General features: G+C 35.0%; 3 protein-coding genes across 4 annotated transcripts; 1 reads left to right on the top strand and 2 right to left on the bottom strand.

The window, feature by feature from the left end:
* Positions 1-11221: 11221 nt before the first annotated feature.
* Positions 11222-18966, top strand: RB195_021365 (uncharacterized protein; the record flags this gene model as incomplete). The annotated part of the gene is made up of 23 exons (XM_064208070.1): positions 11222-11425; positions 12557-12836; positions 12911-13092; positions 13148-13285; positions 13364-13434; positions 13492-13611; positions 13883-14005; positions 14066-14202; positions 14275-14415; positions 14974-15062; positions 15130-15213; positions 15302-15392; positions 15464-15594; positions 15678-15744; positions 15954-16090; positions 16151-16286; positions 16354-16458; positions 16519-16591; positions 16677-16785; positions 16859-16953; positions 17487-17586; positions 17647-17788; positions 18872-18966. The coding sequence occupies 23 exons, from the start codon at positions 11222-11224 to the stop codon at positions 18964-18966; spliced, it is 2850 nt and encodes a 949-aa protein (XP_064063951.1).
* A 441-nt stretch (positions 18967-19407) lies between these two features.
* RB195_021364 (uncharacterized protein) lies at positions 19408-21390 on the bottom strand (the record flags this gene model as incomplete). 2 transcript variants are annotated; one of them, XM_064208068.1, is made up of 9 exons in its annotated part: positions 19408-19510; positions 19726-19823; positions 19995-20120; positions 20185-20322; positions 20386-20475; positions 20564-20646; positions 20758-20844; positions 21086-21220; positions 21279-21390. In XM_064208068.1, the coding sequence occupies 9 exons, from the start codon at positions 21388-21390 to the stop codon at positions 19408-19410; spliced, it is 972 nt and encodes a 323-aa protein (XP_064063949.1). The 2 variants fall into 2 exon arrangements, with proteins under 2 accessions (XP_064063949.1, XP_064063950.1); XM_064208069.1 differs by lacking the exon at positions 19995-20120.
* Positions 21391-22831: 1441 nt separating this feature from the next.
* Positions 22832-23308, bottom strand: RB195_021363 (uncharacterized protein; the record flags this gene model as incomplete). The annotated part of the gene is made up of 1 exon (XM_064208067.1): positions 22832-23308. One exon carries the CDS (start codon positions 23306-23308, stop codon positions 22832-22834), a length of 477 nt encoding a protein of 158 aa, XP_064063948.1.
* Between the last annotated feature and the right edge of the window lie 14 nt (positions 23309-23322).

Raw genomic sequence — 23322 nt, 5'->3', positions numbered from 1 at the left:
ATTTCGAGATTTCCCTTTCATATTTCATAAACGTCTATCTTCTATCAAATATATCTTATCCTGCTTTTAAGAATTCATAATCGTCTTGGTGATTTGATATGATACCGATTCCATGGCTCTTTCAGTAATCCAAATCAAAAACAAAATCCACAAATTGACTACACTGGTAGTGTACATCCTACACATAGGCTTAATAAGTTAGACCCCCGTTTAACCTCTTCTAAATCATGACAATTATAGATTATAAAATATTTTAAAAATATTTCGTGCCTAAGTTTTCCATTTTAAATTTAATTATTTTTTAATTGTTTTATTTAATAATTATTTCGATTTATTTTTTAAATCTAAAGAATTTGTATTGCAGTTTAAGAAAAATGAAACACGCTACTTTTACTGGTTTAATTTACTACGTACACTATTTCTTTAGATATTTTTGAGTATTCTGATTCCTGTATCCTAATAAATTAGCTCATATTTATTCCTCACCGTAAAATCCGTATATCGGGTGTGCGTAAATTTTTTAAAACCAGTAAGATTCACTTCCTGAGAGTGCAGATGAAAAATTTCAGTTACAGCCGCATTTGCAAAGGCTTTAGTAATGTGTTCTCTTTCGAATACTTGCTGGTGTTGGTACCTTTGATGTCCCTATTGTTATTGGAAATTCTCTAGGAAAAAACTCTAGTAATTTCTTTTGAGTTCTACCTGTAAAACGTAGGTTTAAGCAAGAAAACTCTTTCCAGAGTTTCGAGGTTCAATTATGAGCTCTTTCATTGAAAATATCCATTGTTTAATTGTTTGCTAAAGTCTAACATAGCATTTATAGAATCCCTAATGCGATACTTTATGTTTTTCCGAATATCGATGGCTAAAAATAGCTGCGAGGTGCAACGATGGCGTTTTCACCATGGTGAAACACACGCGTTGCAGAGATTTAGCGCCGCGTTTCGCGCCTGGCACCAACGGTCGCTATCTCTTCTTTTGAGTGACCAGCCGAAAAATCAATCGGGGTATCAACGCGTAAACAAGCGCAGTGGCTGGCACGGAACGGCTCCAAGGATAGGGTTAGAGAGGCGAGAGTGGTCATCGTGGCGTATCAGAGACATAGGGTTGGCGCAACAAAATCAGCCATCGCCACGAACAGCGCAGCCACCCGACGAAACGGCGGGGATCGCCCGCTGAAAACGCGTTTTTCAGCCGAAACGCGTCGAAACAACAAATCGATAACGGAAAATTATGAAGTTTTTTGAGAAGAACTTCTTTCTATGATGTGAGAAAATTCTGGAAAAAATAGGAAGCATTCCAGGCATTGCGACTAACAACAGAGCACAATAATTTTTTTCTAAAACCGATCATAAAAGACTTAAATTCATCGGAAAATAATAGAGATTTCCAGGATTTACGTAGTACACAATTTTTTTTCATTAAGAAAAAAGACAGAACATCTAAGTATAAAAGCATGATCAGGAATGAGAGCAAACATTTTAGTGGCAAGGATCTTACTCTGCTTCAAGAATTGAAATAATTTAGAATAATTCCTGTTGCGATGGATATATCAAACGTCATATCTCTTCTTATCCTGGATTTTCAACTTAGCGCAATGAGCTACGTCAAACATTCGAAAGACAAATAAGTTGAGTAATGTACATATTCAACAAGAAATAACTGTTTTTTGCTCGCGTAAGTGAAGATACGACGTGTGAAATTCTTTTCTGGATATATTCGAATAAAACCTGTTCTTTGAAAATGTCGGAAACCGAAAACCGTAGGAAAGGCTCACAAAGTCCGAATTAAAAAAATAAACAAATGCTGAAATTCCCTCATTTTTGAACTTGTGATTAAATATATTAACATAGAGTATATTTTTTGTCCCAGAGGTAGAAACAAGTATTTAGAAATCAAAACACTCTGTGAAATGAATGTAACAGCTAAAGCGAAAAAAGTAAATATCTTATGCAATAAAAATGCTCAAAAATGTATTCTAATGTAAAAATTGTGTGATAAAATAAACAGATTTAATATTAAATAATTATGGAGCCGTTTCGTGATGATAAAAAGAAGCTTTCACTTTTTTTGGCACTGGTAGACTATCGCATTTAAAAGTTTACGGATCCAGAAGACCTCAGAAAGAAAACACAACTGCATATGAGAGGATACAGCATCTAAGCAACCGCACAAAAAAAAAACAACATCCGAGAAATATCGGGAGTCCTCGAATAGAAATAAACGCAGAGAAACTGCTGTTTTATGGGAACTGCTTGGTCTCATTTCATGTCTGCACTGGCACACATGTGAATAAATATTTTTCGATTGGTTGGAGTAATAAAAAAGCAACAAATTCATACCCTCATGGAAGTCTGGGGATTTGTTGAGAATTGAAAAAAAAATTGTAAATACAAATCTCCCGTGTTATTTGATAAATTATGCTAATACTAAATTCACAATCAAATTTTTGAAAATTCATTAAACTTATCCACCACAAACAATTAAAATCCTCTGTTCTAGTTTAATTTCTGTTTTTTTTTGTAGAAAAAAGATGCCCAAAAACGTAAAGAATCCAACTTGAAAGCGGTGAAATTTTCAGGAATAATCCAGTTTTCGGTACACTTTTTGCACTTTTCGTCTACCCGTTGGTTGAGACTTTTTTAAAGGATTGTAGACAACGACAACACAATAATTTAATAAGTAATAATTTAATAAGTTGGAAATTGGTAGTATTTGGGACTTTGGGACCTCATTATCCTTCAGATTATCCTGCAGATTAGCATAAATCAAAATGGTGACCACCTCTCTTTCGTCGAATGATCGGGATTTTGATCTGCGGCGATCTATAATGCTTGTTGGTGATCTAACAGCTTTGATCTACAACAAAATGATTATAATTATATTTTTGTTAGCTTTTAACTTACACATCCACACTTCCTGAAGCATCTAAATTAGAATTCTTGAATAAAGAATTATCTTTAAGAAATTTACTTGATATTTACGTCGTTTCTACTTTTTTTCTATCGCACCACTGTTGCACTTATTTATAATTAAATCGATGAGACAGATGTTTGCTGCCGTACCCGTCGATGGATCACAAATCCACGATTTGCTATGGATTTTTCCAATAAACATCTCTCTCAAACTGTTTTTCATATAGAGTTATTTTTATACTACACAAAAATAGTTTTTTTTTTGAATTGGCGGATCACATGTTAATGGAGGCGGAAGAGTCTCTTTTTTTGGATTCAATAGAAAAAAAGGATTGAAATATGTAGTTACTTCGAGCACAGCGTGGGTTCTAATTTTGGGTGAAAATGAGAATCCGTGACGTTTCAGGATAGTAAGAAAGAGATTCTTTGGGTTTTTTGAGCGATGAAGAATTTATTACGTGCCCTGTTAGCTTAATTATGACATTAATTCGTCTTTCTTCAAGTTCCAAGGATCTAGATTCTAATTCATTCACAAAACTGTGCTCTCGCCAATTCGTAGGATTTATAACCTCAATCCATGAAGCTTGAAGTTCTATCGAATCCACGGTCTTGTAAGTTGGCAATATTTCGCGATATGTTGCAAAAACGATGCATCAGAACAGACTAGGCAGTTGTAGAAATTATACTAATATTACAATTACTTCTATTACTATTATTGTTATTATTATTATTATTTATTTATATGTTTGAAAACACCCGTATGGGTGCCATAACACAGAAACAAAAAAAAAAACAAAGATCACTAGATTTTCGTCCAAGTTTTGTACAGAAAAAAAGTTGAGTCTTTTAAGCACATTCCGTGATGGGTTAACAGGTGATTGCAGGACTACAGTATTTACTACAAATATATCCATATTTATTTTTATTATTATTATTATTCATTTTTATTATTTGTGGAGTAAATTTGGTTGGAATTGCTTGAGAAGCGGAAAACCTCCTACAATCCATTATTACACGAAGGAAATCTCTGGAATAATTAATTTTCAAATTGCGTAATTTTGCTATTGTTGTAAATGAATCTCGATTATAAACAGTTACTTCACTTCTACCGGTTTCAGTATATTTCTGTAACGGATATGGAAATAAAATTGATGCTTTTTAAAGAGACGGAGATGAACAGATTTAGAAACAGGGAACCATTGGAACTGCTTATAATTGAAAAAAAAAGAAAAACATTTTAGAAATATGGAATCTCAGCGGGATCCAACAATATTTGTACAGGACTAATTCATTTACTAATTCTTCACCTTCTTCCCGGACTAGGTGTCCATTATTCATTGCCTGTGGATAAAAAAAGCATGTTAATCCGACCACATCAATGGAAATGAGTCATTGTTAGCAAACGTTATGTAGTAATATACGTGTAGAAGATTTGAGGACTATTACTCGCTTTAGGAGGAGGGAATTTCACTCAGAAATGCTTCGAAATTTTTTTCATTGTTGACAGAGAAGTGTTTTTTTTTTCTGTAGAAATTTTTAAAATAATATTTAAGCATTTGAGCTTACAAAAGTGGAAAGTAGGTAAAACAGGAAAAAGATAAAATCCATTAATTTTAAAGCACCCCGACAGGGGGAAAGGGTTTCGTAAAGATGGGGACACGGAGAGGGGCGATTTCGTCCATTCTCCAATTGCCGTAAAAAGGCCCAAAATCGGCTCATTCGTTTTGGCGCACCATTTGTACAAGAGGTTCGATTGGAGCGCGCCAGTCTTGTGCGGCGCCGCATCTTCGGGCCGTTTTTACGGCAATAGGAAATGATGGTCACCTCCCCGAGTCCCCACCCGACGCCCCCGAATCGCACCACCTCAGATTCGTGGGGTGATGCCTTTAAGTCAAAAACTCTAATTAAGCATGTGTTAGAAATTAAAAGAGATGATTTTCATGTTATTGATAGCAATCGCTGGGACACTGGGATATACTGTGCAAATATCCAGTAAATCCCAAAGCTCATGAACATTTTTTGTTGACGAGTCAATACACGAATTCACACGTATCTATTCTTTTTTAGTTGAACTAGTAATCCGAAATTTACAGTTTGGGAAGTCTCAAAAATATGAGTCTAAAATCCTTTGAATAATTTATTTTTAAATTGCCTAACCTTGCTATTGTTTTTAATAGTCTATTTTTGATAAAATCTTATTCTCATTTCTTGTAGCGAAATTATTTAAATCCGTTCTCACTTTCCTTTGACATCCATTGAAGAAATTAAAAATTTTTCAACGTTCACAGCGTGATAATATTTATCGTTTATCGATTTAATGTAGAGCAAATCTGAAAGAATTTGTTTAGATGGTTTTGTATTCAGACTCTGTTAACATTACAGTAATCGTTCGTCCTTGAGATTTCAACAGATTCCTTCCAAATCCCTTCAATCAAAAATATCCCATTTCAACACTTTAAGAACAAAATGCAGGATATAAATCGATTAAAAAAAAACACTTCCTGAATTCGAGAATCAGGAGAATCTCCGACGTTCTTTTTTTTTTCTTGAAAATCGATATCAATAAAATATAACAATTTCTGTAGCAATATGTATAGAATTGCAGTCTTTTCAGTGGTTCATCGGGATCAAGAAAATATTCACATCTAGATAAACTTTCCTGCAAATTTTCTCAGACAGTGTTTTGTAACCCCACGAATCAATGTGCTTTATGACATTTAAAGCGTTTAGAGATCGTATCTGCAAAGCCAAGCACAGATGGCCGTCATCAGGATTTGTGGCGGTCGGGGGGGGATGGGAGGTTTCCACATCTGTTTCCACGTAGATTCGGGAATAAAACTCGCTTAAAGGAATCCAGTTACTTGAAGTGAAAAGAACAAAACATAGTAAAACTGTTTTATTGGACGTCATTCTTTTATTATTTTCTTAACCACATGCACTACTAGCGAAATAATGTGTTTCATAAAAAAAAAAACGAAATGATGTAATGATGATAATGAATTTTCATGAAAAAAAATTAGTTGTGGTTCGGTTTAGGCAAAGATTACAAGTTGCTTTCATGTAAGAACGCATCTTTATCCATGATATCATTCCAAAAAAGTCTAATGATTATTGAAATCTTCCATATACATATAATGGGTCTCCTATAAAATATCGTAGCGCAAGTTTGATTACCTAACAAAGAAAGTAATTAAAAGCGATTATTGTTGTCAATTAGATGGTAAATTTTGATAAATTTATGTTTCAAATTTGTAGCTTACTGACGAAATTTTTTTTGGATTTTTTAGAATTGAGATTTAACGATCTTTCTCACCGCAAAACTTTCAAGACAACAATAGTTATAGGACATTTGAAGAAGAATTAGTTCGCAGTAGTATGGAAAGAGGTTTCACTCACTTTTTTCCATATGGGACCGCATAGATGCTTGATCATACTTTTAAAAAAACATTCTCTGAAGTTTTAAGAAGGCAGTGTTATTATTCGATGTCATTACATGTAGCAGCACTGCTGCAGAACGCAGTAAAACAAAGCTTTCTGGATTATTCCGACTAATCCTTGTGCAGAGCTGGTGTAGTGCAGTTGTAAAAGCTCACTACTATGTTTTTGCGGTTAATGGTTCGACTCCGCTCGGTGCAAATCAAGGTTTCTTCTCTAGCTTCTTTTTAGCTAGACAAATCGGACGGGATTGTTTGTTTTCAACGTGGTGTGGCCGCAAAAACTAGATTTTTCCTGAAAAGTCCCGGAGATAAATATTTAGGAGTGTAAATAAACTTTGTTAATGACTGCTTCATGTAATCCACAAAAAAAAAAGATTACGACACCTCGTATTCCGTAAAGTGTCAAATCCCAAATGTGAGTAAAAACAACATCTATGGATCCATTTCACTGTCAGAATTTATTTTAAAAAGGAGTTAAATACAGTATCAATCGAAACTTCAAGCTTTTTATGGTCTAATTTCTTTTTTCTTTCGTATTTCCTACCTTAAATAAGTTGAGTATCGGTCCTTGCAGGTCGATAATTTGGTACCGGATTTCTCCGGATGGATAGGAGCGCTGACTTGATGTATCGATGGGCCTCGCGAGACATTGTATTGGCCGTATACGCGTTCATAAACCTCTTCGATTCTGAATTGAAGTCGGATACATACGTTGCCGATAAATAGAAACGGATAGATATAAACGCTAAACACTTTATCCTTACTCCTTACGCGGTATCAATCGATCCATGAAAAACGGAGATTTTACGGAATATGACTGAACACCTCAAACATTTGAAAGTTTTCTTAGATACTATATAGTTCCCACCCATTTCAACTCAGGATCACTACTGATCCTTGCACTTTTTCTTGTGGAAAGCACAAAAAAAGTTTCTCACGTTGTTTGTATTTTGACCGTCTCTGGATCACTAATCCTAGTGCAATTTTAAGATGAATAAACATTTTTTTGCAGCAAATTCGTTATTAAATGTCCTGTCCTTGTTATTTGAACAAAGAACATAAGAAAGAAATACAATTTCGATCTAATAAAAATAATAAATAATAAAATAATAATAAAATAATAATTTATTTTAATAGAATAAAAATTAGCCGTGAAATGTGCTTCTGTAATTTTCAGCCTTCTCATAACTTGTATTTTCTGGAAAAAAAAATCTCAAGAGAAAAAAGACCGCTATAGCTACTGTTAGCGCTAAATATTTTATCCATTACTCCTTCATATATTTACAGGATTTCAGTCCTTCTGGATGGATCACAACAAGTTATTTCTCCATAAATTTTGGATTTGTACAAGAGTGTTCAACACGACCTTTGGAGATTGTTATAAACGAAGCTTAACCGTAATGCCCTTCTGTACACACCTTTAAAAATTCATAGATCTCGATTGAATGTTATAGTAATATTTTTTATTCTTTATTATTCTTTAATTAAAGGTGTGCTTATCAATTTGAAAGATATGAGTTTCTTCAAAATTTTCCGGTTAACCTCTAGAATACCATCCTGGTTGTAATAAGAATTGCCCGTCTCAATCCGGCTACATCTAGTCTTTTCCAGTTAGAAAAAAAAAGCACAACGACAATCTGTGAATTGGCTTCGGTTCGCAATTTATAACCTCCACTTCGTTCTCTGTTCTGTTTCATAGAATCTTAAAAAGTTCATTGAAGAAAACGCGAAAGAGGAACAGAGAGTAGTTTCGTTAACGACACGATGACCGGTCGACCTGTTCGACCACTTTCGCCGGGAATGATCCCGAAAGATTGAATGTTGGATTATTAGCTGGTTACCAAGTGTTATCCACTACTGTATAACTTCAAAATCCTTAATTTTATCTCTTATCACCTAAAAAGTGTAAGTAATACTGTGATTATTTCAAAATTGGGGGCTTTTGTAATGAAAAACAAATCATGTGTAAAAATACAGTCACCTAGTACACAGTTAAAGGACACCATAAAATTACAGAAATCATAACGTAAAAAATCCAGAAAGCACTCGGTGAGCCATAGTGATTTATAAATTTTATTTTTATAAATTTTTATATTTCTCTTTGGTATTTGAAGACAATAAGGTCGAGGTTTATTATTATTTTTTTCTATTTTTTTTTCAGTGAGGCATGAGGATCTTTTGAAATTTATCGCTGTTTATTTTGAAAACCTGAAATGATATTTCTTCTATGTAGCTTGTAGATTTCTGAGAAGCAAAAAAAAAATTTAATTAAACGTTTTGAGTTCATACACTAAAATTTGCAATAAATTGTAGTACTTCTGGATTTTTTTTCACAACGAACAAAACGAAACGAACACAACTAGAATTGTTAAAAAATGGTCCATAATTCGTTGAAATCCTCTCTCAGCTAAATAACTGCTTTTAGACTTGTATTTGCAACAATTTTCATGGATTTTAAGTTTTTATGTGTGAGATTCAAAGTTCTTGGATAGGCTAGGACACTTAAGAAGCAAGCGATGTGTATCGAAACTTGTTTGTAAGCGCATAATCCTCAAAAGAGGACATTTCTTCCTATTTTTTGTTGAAATCCGTAAAAAATAGTCGTTTTCGAATATTTTCGGGAGGTTAAAACTCTATCAGAGCTTCAGAATTGGATTGAAGAGGATCAAGGAAGGAGTGCCTCGTACACTGTTTTCGGACCAAGGATCCATGATCCAATAAATGGCCCACATCCATGTGCGGATCTAGAAATTATAAGCCCTATTTTTAAAACCTATTGTCCCTTGAATGATCATCGCGTTTTGATAGTGATTCCAGAAAATTATCCCCCGTAATCGGTGCGGACCGTAAACGGGGGGAATTCTCGGAAATAGGGGCCGGCGGGCGGAGCGTAGCCGGCGGACGGGAGCGTGACTAGCCTTGGCCGATGACGGGGGCCCGTCAAGAGAGACCGGGGGGGAATGGGGTCAATCGTCGTTCAACGCGTTCGCCACACCACATATCAAAAACGTTTTTGTTGCATTTGGATTCTACGGGAAATGTAGCGTTCCCGAACTGGTTACTTCCCCCACTGATCCATTCGATCTTCGAAACTACCATCAGAATCCAATTTCGTCTCACGAATCGAAACTTCCTTTGTGTCCGGTGATGATGGTGGCGAGATTTTATATATATCCTCAAATTATCCCGTACCGTGTCCGGATCCTGAACAGAGATGTGTCTTACATTTTTGTAGTTCGTCTTCTTTTTTCTCCGATCTAATCTGGATGTGGTTCTATTTTCACGAGAATTATATATGGCTGAGAATTTTCACCATGCTAATACATGTAGCGTAGCCGACGTTACGGAGATTTCAATCAGGAAGTATTTCGTGGTATGTCATTAGCATTTAGGAATTAGGCTTATAATAGGCCCTGTCGTGGATCGACTTTTCGGGTGTTCAGCTTCTTCACGGAAACTATGGGCGTATTAACGTGGATTCTCACTCACTTTCACATCACCTTCCAGCCCTTCGTTTTCGTTAACGTCCTCCTTGTCGCATTCTCGCTATGCTGGAATGGAACTCAGGACATTCCTAGTGAGAAGATCCATTTCATATTCTTAGCTTATGGAATCAAGGAATTCTGGGATTTTTCCTTTCACTTCCATCACTATCACTGGATTTTTTTTGGATTAAAAGGCGGAACAATCTACCATTTCAATTAATTTGCGAATAGAAGGAATTAAAACGGTTAACCCCTGCTTATCCTGAACTCGTACACATAGTTTTTCATAGTTTTTAAAATCATTTTATATGTACATTACCATTTTCTGACGGATATTTCACCTCTAATCGTTAATCATAACATAGTTTTCTCGTCGATTTGTCCCACTTTGTTATTGATTACGAATCCATACGGGTTCCGTATACGTTGTGGATCGAACCAATTCCAATGACGTCATCGATCTATCCAAGTTGAGAATCAGCCTTTCATGATTTGTAGCCAGCCCAGTCGTCAACTAACGAACAAGCCGACATTCGATTGTCCCAGTCTCTCAACGTTTTGCTAATGTTTCGTTATTATCTAGTCTTGTGGATTTGGACTATTCTATGGATATTCCCGATCTTGAACATTAATTGATTTTTCTCTATGTTTACTAGAATTTGAAAGAATTTGTAAAATACTTCAAAATTACTTTTTCTATTGTTTTCTGTAGTATAAGTTCTCTTTTTTGCGAATCTATTCGTTTCCAACCTTTTCACAGTTGATAGACATATAATCTAGATTCTGTACTGTATCTCATGGATTTCTCTCCGTTCGCTGATTGTACCGATTCAATGGCCTTGATACCATTGAGGCCGACATTTTATCACAACAATTAAAATTTAATCAAATTCAACGTTAACGGATTTTCTGGACATTTTCTGTAGTGTAGTCAAATTATCGTACTTTCGTCATACCGTAACCATTCAACAGGAGATCAAAGCGATATTTTTCGGAGCAGTAGGTTAAGCCTAAATAGGGATAAAAATAACAAAAAGCGATAATCGCTTAAGTTCAAAATTTCTAGGGAGACCTCTTTCGGTGAACCAACTAAACGATCAATATCGAAAATCCTTTTATTCATGCAAAAATCCACGAGAAATCCTTGATAATCCCTTCATCTCTGTTCCTATTTCTGGATTAGAGTTGAATAAGTCTATAAAATTGATATTATTGTCACTCATCGCTCGTTTTTAGTTGTTTAAAGAAATTGATTTGCTCACTACGGATGTCCCAAAAATAGCCATATTTTGAGGGATTTCTCCAGAAAGATTAATCCACGTTTTTTGCTATAAATTTCATGTGTATATAGGATCTTCATAAAACTTATCTTAATTCTAGGGCCATGCCCTCTCTTCTATCCGAATATGGAAAAAGATTTGAGGATTGGATGGTAGAAGCGTTTTATCAGTATGGTCTGATACTGGGTAAACATCCATTTTGGTTTTTATGGGGTCCTCTGATCTTCACTGCATGCTGTACACCTGGATTGTTCTGGCTAAAAATCAATCTTGATCTCTACAAACTTTTCGTGCCTACTGATGCACCGGTGAGTGAATTTTTGAATTTTCTACGGTTTTTTTTCATTGTTTCTATGCATGGATAGTGAGCTATTTTCTGGACATTTCGTAGAATGTCGATACGTGGAACCAGTTTGTAGCTAGCATCTTCAAATCTGCACAATGTGAATATCCCGACGAATTCAGCCAGGATTCGTTTGAATTGTTCCTTTTCTTCAAATGAAACTGATAACTTTAGGGGGAAAATATTTCTCACTTTATCCAGTTCCGAAGATTTCAACTCCTCCTCCTCAATCCTGGATTTGATTGCAGTAATATTGTAACCTTAAGGGATTATAGTTGTATTTTTTACTTTCTAGAACATACTTGTTATATCAGCTGAATTCGTATCTATCAAAAGTTTTTCTGAAGATTTCTCAAGCAGTATTTTCCGTAATGTCATCCCAAATTTTCTTAAATAACAATATTTGAAGAGTGATCTGAGGTACAGAAAAGTCCAGGTTCTCATTTCCATTCTCAGATAATTTTGTAATAGAATTATTAAAATTAGTAAAGTATTCGTAAACGCTGTGCTCCAGCTCCAAAAATATTCAATCAAAATCCAGTAATGTATTCCAGAAGGTTCGTTGCGCTTTCACAGAATTCTCGCAAACTATGAGGCAATTACATCCCCTAATCCTGTCCTCTTGTTTGATCTCCAAACGATTTTTAGCTAATCGATCTCTCGTAGGAACTTAAATCCCACCTATCGATGGATAATAGGAAGTCTTGAACGGTGAACGAGATCAGAAGTGGAAGCAGATACTTCTAAAATCAAAAATCAAATATCAAAAATTAAAAAAATCATTAATCATTGTTTTTCTTTGTTAATTAGATGAAACTTCATCCTTATTTGTGAAAAAAAAAACTTGAACTTTTGCAGTTTGAAGGAAAAATCATTGTAGAGAAAAAAAACTTGTGCTTAGAAAGGAAATTCCTGGATGAAATGCTAGAAAATGGATTCACACGAAAGAATAATCTCGATAATAGTAGATGACTTTTCGAATTTATGTCTGCTTCGCTTTAAAAATGCAGAAATAGTATTTTTGTATTTATACTTATATTCATAATTACTTATTTATACATCAAGCTATAATTTTATTTCATACACACTTTTAAAGGTTCGATATGAGTTCGAACGAAGTCTCGAATTCGATCGAATGCCAGCTGGTGATTTAACATCGAATGGGCCGATAAAAGGCGGGAAACGAAATCAAAAACGACGTCCACGTGAAATTTTCGATATCCAAGATATCGAAATGGATCGACTTCGTCAGGATTTGGAACTATTAATGTTGGATCAGGCTGAATTAAATATAACACGGATTAAAAGACAAACAAAAATGGATCCACATAAGGAAGAAATGATGGTGAAAAAAGCCCAGGTTCGACGATCTAAAGGTATCGTACGACTTTCCAAATTACAATTTAAATAATTAATTATGTTTCCTTATTGCCGGATTCACTAATTACAGCACCGATTAAGAACGACATTTTACGATTTTATGTTGTACATAAAAATTTCGATAATCTGCTACAATCGAAATATCTTGGACCACTCTATGAATACACTAATAAGATGATGAAAGTTACGATGGAATTCCGCGGTGAACATTATGATTTGGAGGATTTTTGCCAGAAAGATGCCGCTCAAAAGGTTTGCTGTACGTTTAGCTACTGGTTTTATCCAAGAAAAAATGGTGGTGATTCAGGAATGCGACAATAATCTGAACGTATGGATTAAACATGCGGATGTTTTGTTTAAAGATGGAAAAATTAAAACAAATCCGAATCTTCAACTATCCTATCCAGTACTTTATCTTTTCAACAGACCTAAGGATATAGGAAATGTGAGTGGTGAAGTAATCCAGAAATTTATGAACAAGTAAAATTTGAAAGAAACGCTTCAAATCCTGAATTTTTTCCAGGTAATTTATGGTGTTGACGTGAAAGGTGAAAAGAATGAAATTCAAGGAGCAAGAGTTCTTACACTTCACTGGTTTGTAAACTAAAATATTCATACAAATTAAAGAAATGTACACAATTTCTGTTCCAGGTTCATTCAATATCCTGGATCACCCGAGAACAACGCAGCATACTATCAATTCAGAGAGACATTAATGGATTTCTGGCGTAAAATAATGGAAGAAACCGAATTTGAGTTTATTCCACACAAGTGAGTGTGATATTGTTGTTTCCCACAAGCACGTGATCAGGGGGACATCGTGCAATATTGATTTGTGCTGGTCCATGCATTTCGCAACACTTGATCTAAAGATCACTTGATCTTTGGAAGAGAAATAAATCCAGGGGATCTCCACTGCTCTTTTCTCTCTTGTGGTTTTTCTTTTGAAATTTATAAAAGAAATAGGGACTCAGGAACTTCGTTTCTTCGATTTTCTAACCTTTTATTTATTTTTCATTATTTTATTTGTTTATTTTTTCAGCGATAAAGCTATGGACGATGAAATGATGAAAATCATTGAAACAACCGTACCATTTGCTTTTCCGGCTACAGTAATGCTCATGATTTATGTAGTGTTTTCAAATTGGAGTTCTGTTAAACAAAAGTAAGTTAGTAATTATTTTAATACGTGTATTTTTTTTATTCTAAAATTTTCTTTTTAAAGGTCAAAACCATTGGAAATGTATTTGGGAGTTTGGTCGGTAATTCTGGCTCTTATATGTACATTTGGAATTTTCTTCTTTCTTGGTGTCGCCTTCAATCCAGTAACATCAACGATGCCATTCCTAGTGTTAGCAGTTGGTGAGTGGTTTTCCTCTCGACGAGACATAGATCATTATTGATTGGTTGTGAATTTATTGGATATTGTTCCAGGTATCGATGATGATTTCTTAATGATAGCCGCATGGAGAGAGTTGGATCGAAAAATCCCCCTACATCAACGTGTTGCTCTGGTTATGGCTGATGCTGGAGCGTCAATTACCGTGACATCGTTCACGAACTTTTTCTGTTTCGGCACGTTTTTCGTTTAGTCACGTGAACAAACGTACTTTCTTTTTTGTGAAAAGATTGACCTTAACTATGTGCAGTTTGCTGCAAATTTCGTAGCTTATGTAAAGTGCTTAAAATCGAATTTCAATGTGAATATAGAGGACTTTTTTTTCTGGAATAGTAGAGACCATAATCCCTGTGTTATCCTAACATTCTGAGGTTAAACGACTATTTTTCCCCACGGATATCTGGATATCCACTTGAAAAGTCATCTAGCAGAGCTGTGTGAAAGCGTTCTGAAGACTGATGGAATTTTGTAATCGGTTTTGTTCGAGGTTGCTCTCTGGGACCTTCATTGATCTCTATAGTCTAACTGTGGAAACAAAGGTCCCATCTCGAGCGCAGCCATTTATACAATTGCAGCAGGTTTCAGATCGTTTTGAGTCGAGTATAAACAAAATATTCCCCAGAAATAAAATTGTAGTCATAGTTGAAACATAATAAATTAAAATTAAATTAAATCAAAATTTAAAAAAAATAAATTAAAATAAATTCAAATTAAAATTAAAAATAAATTTTTAGGACTTGGATACTTCATGTGTTCAACTCCTGCTGTTGCTGATTTCTGTATGATCACTGCTTGGGCAGTGCTTATCGATTATTTTATGCAGGTTTGAAATTTGGGAAAATATCCATACATTGCTTTTTTTGAAAAGTATTTAACTCCTTATGTTTTAGATCACATTCTTTGCTGGAGTCCTGTGTTATTCAGGACGTAAGGAGGAAACTGGTGGATTGGCTTCATGTTGCTATAAAAATGATGTAAATAGGCATTTCTACTGTGGTTTAGATTTAAAAACTCAACAAATGATCTTTTTTACATGATATCTACTTGAATATTCTATTCCAGGATCAGCCAGAAATTGCTGAAATCCCAGCGGCGGTTGAGAAAACTGTTGAGGTCGAGGTCGACTGTCAACATCATGCAAAGGCAGCCAGCTGTGAGTATTCAATAGGGGAACTATGTCAACTGGAAACTTGTACGATTTACTACTTTTTCCTTTTTTTTCAGTACCGTATATGCATAAATTCTTCGGAGAAACTTTTGCACCAATTATACTTCGTCGAGATGTACGAATTATTAGCTGGATCGGTTTCATTATTTACGCATGTGTTGCAATGTATGGTTGTTGTCAGTTGAAGGTATTTTCATTATATTTTTTTTATTGATTTTTGGCACAGTTGCTGGAGTTTTCTGGAAATTATCGTTACATTTGTCGTTTTAGGTCGATATTAGTCCAGTGAAATACATTCGTGACAACTCTCCTATCCAGACATTTGTGAAATTAGCTGGTAAGTTTTTAAATTTGGCATTTGTCATCAAATTATTTTAAGATACCGTGACCGAATCCTGTTTATTTTCGCTATTTGAGAAATGAAATCTTTAAAATTTACTCCGTTATAAACTAATTTTTATTACTTTTTGAAAAGATATTCGTGGATTTATAATGAAAATCAAACAAGAAAGTAAGACAATAAATTTGAAATAATTAAATTTACAGACAAATATATCTGGGCTGATAATGTGATGCCATCATTCTACATTATGAATCCTCCGGATCTTCGGGATGCTGGAAAACGAGCTCGTTTAAATGAACTTGTTTATCGATTGGAACACACTAATTACTCCATTGGAAGAGTAATTCCTTTTAAAAAAAATCTCGTAATCCAGGCATTTTATTATTCTACTATGTTGCAGGTATCCACAAATTTCTGGATGTGGCAATATCAACAATATTTGAATGATTTTCCTGATGTCGACTATCAAAAAGATTTTTATAATAAGAAGTATCTTAGAGATTTTTTCAATCAAATTGATTATTCACAATATCGTGGTAAGCGGTTAAAATCTCACGTAAGAGAAAGTTGGGTGAAACAGTTTCCTGGATCCGCCTATTCCAGATAATGTGAAGTTTCTTAATAATGTCAGTAATGGAGAACCATGTATTGCTGCATTTGCCTTTGAAACTTCATATTACGGTCTAGATAGCTGGGACAAACGACAGGGTACACATATTTTTATCGATTTTTATCGTATCGATTGAGAATCATCAGCTTTTTTTCCAGCTGAACTCTTTCATTGGCGAGCGATTCTGGACGAGTATCCCGATTTCGACATGTTTCTTGCTGGTATATTTAGGTACTGTTTTTTTTTTTCAGCTCAACCCTTTTCTTTCTCGGATTTCAACAACAAATTTTTTCTCGGATTTAATCCGTGAATTTAGTCCATTCCTTATCGATCAACGTCATACTATAGCCCCATCGTCAATGCAGACGATTGGTTCGGCTCTTGCTATGATGGCGCTCATTTCATTCTTCTTTTTACCGGATGCGGCAAGTCAAATCCTTGTTTTTTGCCAGGATCCAGAAGCCATTATATATCTTTATTTGACCACTCCTATTACAGCAATCTGTTTTTCTCATGACATGGTCGCTGTTGTCAATTTCAATGGGGGTTTGCGGTGGTTTAGCAATGCTTGGATCGGATTTAGATTCTGTCAGGTAACAATCCATAAAATGAATTGTCTAAAAAGTTGATCGATGGTATGTGTAATGAAAAATTAGCTAAGTTTACTTATAACACCTGAGAAAAATGTTATTGACATTGTAAGATCCATAAAATCCACAGGGATATTGTTTTAGTTTAGCGGGTGTAGCGGAGTCGGTAAGAGGTCCCCTGTGACTGCACGATCGATGGCTCGAAACCGTCCTAGTGCCAACCAAGCTTTTCATCGATGAGAGATCAATAAATTGGTGTCAAACTTGTCCAAGCGGATATAAAAATGGAGAATTTTGTTATCTCAACTAAGCAGGGAATGAGAATGAAAGTTATAAAAATATCAAATATTGAATATTATAAATAAATAATAATAATAATGAATACTGATTATTATTAATATATAGAGTAAATATCTCGAAGAAATAACAGCAATTGAACGTAATTCTCATAATTTCGCAGACGCCTCCACGCCTTTTAACACCAGAATAAAAAGAAATAAGATTTTTTGGTTTTTTTCAATCAGTTTTTTTTTCAGTATGGGTTGCATAGTTATGGCTATCGGATTAGCGGTCGACTACTCGGTACACATTTGTTACAGATATCATCGTTCTGAATACACTAAAGCCTCAGATAAGGTTAGCGATCAGTACATTACTTTTGGGATTACTGTAAAATCAAAAATATGCAATGCACAGGTACGTGATACGTTGTGTTCGGTTGCTTGGCCAATTACGCAAGCAGTTACGTCAACGTTGTTCGGGTTGTCTTCAACCGCATTTGTTCCTGCTTACCTTGTCAGGGTATTCTTCCAGACGGTGTATCTTGTAAATATTATAGGTATGTTGATTTGATTTCTTCCATTGTTGGATTTATTAGAAAAATTAAATTATTACAAATTATTCAGAAAAAAAAAACAGTGATTTCAGTATTCTAATTAGTATTATATATTGTATGGTATTTCAGTATTCTAATAGAACTATAACAGGATCAAGTAATATAAAAATAGTAATAGTAATGTAAAATATATGAGGACCAAAAAAAGCACTAATTTTTTCTTCATGATTTTGTGGTATTCTTCTCAAAAATCGAACGGTGATGAATTTTCAAAAACAAATTGCTGTTTTGAGAATATTTGTGGAAGTGAATTGCCGGATCCTGATCAAAATAGTAAAGTTATTAGACGTTTAAATTAATAGCAATTTCATTGATCTTGTTTTTGACCACTCCTCCACGATTGACAACATTCATTTCATGGTACAAACACGGTTATTCAGTATCCAGACAGCTTTTACAAAATATAATTTTAAGAAATATTAAATATTAAGATATAGCATCTAAAAATTAAGGGAAAATAAGGAAATACAGATTTTTGTGACTATATGTTTCCCATATCGTCAAATATGATGGGGATCAGTTTTCGCATTTTTGTAGCTTTTCCTAGCAATTGTCCGTTGATCACTGCAACAGATTGTGAGGATCAAATCTGTTTAATTTTTCCCCACCTGATCTTTTTTACCTCCGATTTATCCTGTGATGAAAGGAAAATTTACCAACTTTGGAACCCGGATTTATCAAAATTAATAGTATAGTTTAATATTGGGAGCATTGAATAAAATAAATTGAATTGAATATTGAAATTTGCTGCGGATTGCAGCTGCAACGCTTTCGCTACAATTTTTTTTTTTGCAGAAATAAAGTTTGAAAATTTCCATTAGCCTATGCTAATATTGTATCTCCACAGCTATCTTCCTTAATTTTAAGTTAAAATTTTTTTAGGCCTAGATTTCAAACCTCGTTTAAATATATTAAGTGATATCGAATATTTTCAGAGCATGGTGTTTTTTTAGTATAATTATTCTAATAATTTTATAATTCCTGGAGCAACTTGAGTTCTATGAAATTGTATGATGAAATTTTCAGGATTAACACATGCGCTCATATGGTTACCACAACTAATTGCTGCACTAGATCCATGTGAACGAATCCCTTTGAGGTTACGCTTAAAAAAGCACTAAATCAGGCAATTATAATCGATATCCCTCAAGAATTTCCCTCATCATTTTAATTTATTTTCTTTTCAATGCTGGTGCAATACTGGTTGCTACATTTGATAGCATAAAGCCGTGTTCACATTTTTTTCTCTCTCTCTCTCTCTCGAAATTTCCATTTCTTTTGTATCCTCATGTGTTAGTTACTCATTTTCCTCAGATATTTTTTTCACTTTTGAGGTGCACACATATAGCTCATTCCAAAGAATGATCTGAAGATTTTTTTCCTCTTTTTTTTTGCTTGTAGTTGTGAGATTTTCTCGTCATTCACCTAATTCTATTCCAGTTTCTTTAAGATTATTTTTGTTCTTGCCTCATAACAATTCGAGGTGTATAAAAAGTAATTTTAGTATGGTTCATTTGCGACAAATTGAGAGCAATTGATCATTGATCAATCCAGAACAAAAACTAAACGGTACATAATCCAGAAGACGATTCGCATCGGTAGCCGCTTCCACATTTGGAACAAGTCGATCCAGAATCATAAATGTTCTCGTCAATCCAGTTCCCGCTGCAAACAATCACAATTTAGATTATTTTCACATAACATGCATAGAGTTTTTCTTATAGTCAGTAAACCAGCAACTAAATATCGGTTGAACCGCAGATGTTCATAATTATAATGCTGCTCATAATTCAAAGATTCATCATAAGCTTGTTTTCCCTTGTTTATATTATTCTATTTAATTTATTTACATATTTTCTGGAAAAAAAAAAGAAACTCACGCATCACGGTAATGGCATACAACGAGGAGTTTTTGATAAGTACTATCCGAGCATTGAGCTGCTCCACATCCAATCATTGTGGTTTGCCACCAAGCCATCTGAATAAAATTCAAAAAATTACAAAATAATTACAAAAATAAAATAAGTACAGTTAACTGACAACTGTTGCTTTACCTAATCAATCCTTATAACCTTGAATTACATGAGTGGCTTTTTTTTGTATAAATTACTTGTTTAAAAACAATTTTATTTGTAAAAAAAAAGATCACCTGCGTAGCGTGACCAATTCCAGTATTAAAACTGTTCTGGGATAGGACATTAGTTGGCCACCCGATCGTTGGGAATTCATTTTCCCATGCTTTGCATGCATCATAGCCGGTGCCATTAATGGGCAACTTAAATCCTGAGATCTTCGGCGAGAGAACTTGATCTGGACAACACATAAAAAAAAGAACTCACAGGATTCGGTGACCATCTACTTTGAATCCGATATTGATAAAGATTTTCACCGATATTTTTTCCTTGACGATTTGAATGTTGAAAAACACATCCACTTGCTACTTGTTGTGCACTATTTTCAAGAGCACAAGACCAATACTGGAAATATAATCAATTCTAATCAATAAGGCACTTTTCTTACTAGTTTAATCTTGTACTTACAAGTTTTCTCATATCTACAGCCGGTGGCTTTGTAATTCCACGTGCAACATAACGTCCACGAGCGATCGTTGATCTCATATCGTTATGGAACTAAAAACCAATTTCGAAAAAAAAAATCCAGCTTGAAATATTTACAAAAGAATGGAGGACTTAAAATCGGTACAACCGCAGCGCATACCTTGAGAATAGCGTTTCTATCCGTTTGCGAGTACTTTCCATTACAAGACGCTTGCCTTTTCTTACGAGATTGGTCCTCGTTCCCTTAAAATATTTCGGGGGGAATTTTCTGGATGTATTTTTTTGGAAAAAAGTGTCCACGGTTGTGCATCTCAAACGAATTGACTAAAAAAAAAGTAAGTTAGTTACTCAAACCTTCGCTGTTGTTAGAAATTTCATCTCCAATTTCATCCTCATCTTCAGGTTCCGGTTTAGGGCCAGAATTGAGCGTAAATCCGGGCGCTTTAATAAAGATAATCTTTTTAATACTTTGAAAAAATACAGTGCAGTTTCCACAAATCCACAGATTCTTTCTAATACTTTAATAAAATACAGTGTAGCTATTTAGTTACGAGAATTTTTGTTGATGTCAATTTATTTACTTGGAATGATAATTACCTGTTTACTTCCTCTTTATTGCTTTATTTATTTTGATGGTGTATTTTAAGCTAAAAAAATCTTGCATAAAAGTCTGGCAAGTTACCGTCAGTTTCCGTGTCTCCATCCATCGTGTCGTCATCTCCTGGATTTGCAGTTGTTTCCTCTCTCTTCTTTCGACCACAACCACCAGCTTTTATTGGTTTGTTTTCAAGAGGAGGTGAAAGATATCTTGCAGGTTCTAAAATTTTCAATAATTTACAAAAATAAAAATATAATATAGGAAAAAATTTGCTTACTGAATTCAGCAAAAGCTCCTGGAGGTGGAGCTACGTAGGTCACAGTGTCACTAGCATCACATAAACCGACGAGAAATGCTAGAATTGGAATAAATATCCGTGAAATGGCCATGTGAACAGGAATGATTCCCAATAACGGTTTAAATATCACGATCAAAAATAATTTCGCCTCATACACGGTTGTTTTCCAGTTCGGACAATATGATGCTAACGTTCAATCAACATCGGTTATTGTACGATGAAGAAATTCGAGCGTACATTTTTCAAATTATGTAAATAAACTGATTTGAAATTGTGGGTCAAAGTAGAGGAATTTACTTTGCCCTGGATACTTATCTCTCTCGAATCACTTCCCTTGATCTACTTAACTAAAAAAACAATGCAATTATCAAAAAATAGATTGTTGCCATGTTAAAGGGCTTTATGAATAAAAATTAGATTTAAACGCAGCTTCTTTGGAAAGAATCCTTCGACAATCCTCGCTAAGTTTCACCTTTCCAAAACTCTCAAAACTTTGACTCGCAAGTTATTTGACTCTCAACGAGGTGAATCCGGGACAGTATCCCTCAATCTTTTCATTTGAGGAAGAGATTCTCCCTTGATGCGTAACAGATGACACCGAAGCACTGAAAGATTTTTTTCCCATAAAAAGAATGGAATAGTTTCGAGATTGAACAGTTTTCTTGGAGTCCAATTAGGCTATACTATGTCCTCGATAATCCTGAAATCGTGACCGACTTCTCGTAGGGGCCTCAGTTATTGAAGTTCAGAAATTCAATCAAATTAGTAAATCCAACCTCCTAATTAATGAACGGAGAAATTTTCCCAGAGGAACGAAAAAATACGAGAGAAATATAATAATACAATAAATAAAAAAGAATATACAAAAAAAGTGCATAAAAGTGTGAGACATGATATTTCTGGATGGAAAAATCTCTTGTAAATTCGATATGAAAACAGTGAAACTTGCAACTAAGAGGTACCCTAAGAAGAATGTTCTCGAAAAGCATAAAAGCATTTCCTCATATTTAACAAGGTTAGTGCTCCATTCAGCTCTTGTACTCTGGAATACAATTTCTGAATATGTTGGAAATTCAACTAAATATAATTACTGTAATATATCCTCTTAAAAGAAAGATTGGGATCCGAATCTGCCTACTTATGATCACAGGTGGGATACAATGAATGTCTCTCCTTTCTCAAACTGTGCCAATAAATTTGTCTTCACGTAATGACCTTACTGAGTTGGATTAATCGGCGGGCTGATGTCATCGCCTGACGCGATTACGCGCATCCTCGCCAAGGTGTGCCGTCCTTGAAAACAGCTCTGCCCAACCTTCTCGGTCTTCTGCGAGAGCTTGCGCAGAATCAATCCATTCTTCGCTATTCCATATTCTACAAAATCTTACGTCTCGCCTGAACTGCCTATCCACGCCCCAGGTCCTCTTTCACCAATTCAGTCCAGAACTTCCGTTTTCGGCCTGGTGATTTCTTCCAGCTCGAACCCGACGAATTCCTCAGAACTCGTTGAACAAGGCGATCTGCCGGTCTTCTTAATATATGACAAAAGAGGCGAAGACTATTGACTTCAGCCACTTTCGATGGCGTTGCGAGATGTTGATATCTTCCACGTGTCCGGTATACAACACCAATTTCTGCCTAAAGATCTTCATTTGGCATACCCTAGGCCAAATGTAGCCAAATAGCCATTTAAGTAGCTTTCGTTCCGTGTAATCAAGCCTCTCCACAACCGTTGATGGTGCTGCCCAAGTCTCCGATCTGTACATCATGATGGGGCGAACTGCGGATCGGTAGACTCGCAGCTTGACTTCGTTGGTGATGGAGATCGACCACAGGCACTTCGATAAGGAGTTAAATGCAGAAGTGACCTCAGCGCACTTTTGCTGAACATCTCTCTCGTAGCTGTCGTTGTTCTTCAGCATACAGCCCAGGTAACAGAACTCATCGACGAGTTCTATCGGTTGTCCGTCCACCCTGATTCCCGTTCGAGGTCTCGAAGAGATCCACATCTGCTTGCATTTAT

This window comes from Necator americanus, chromosome X (genome assembly GCF_031761385.1).
Source record: "Necator americanus strain Aroian chromosome X, whole genome shotgun sequence".
NCBI classification, from domain to species: Eukaryota; Metazoa; Nematoda; class Chromadorea; order Rhabditida; family Ancylostomatidae; genus Necator; species Necator americanus.
This window is presented reverse-complemented; position numbering and strand designations above follow the sequence as displayed.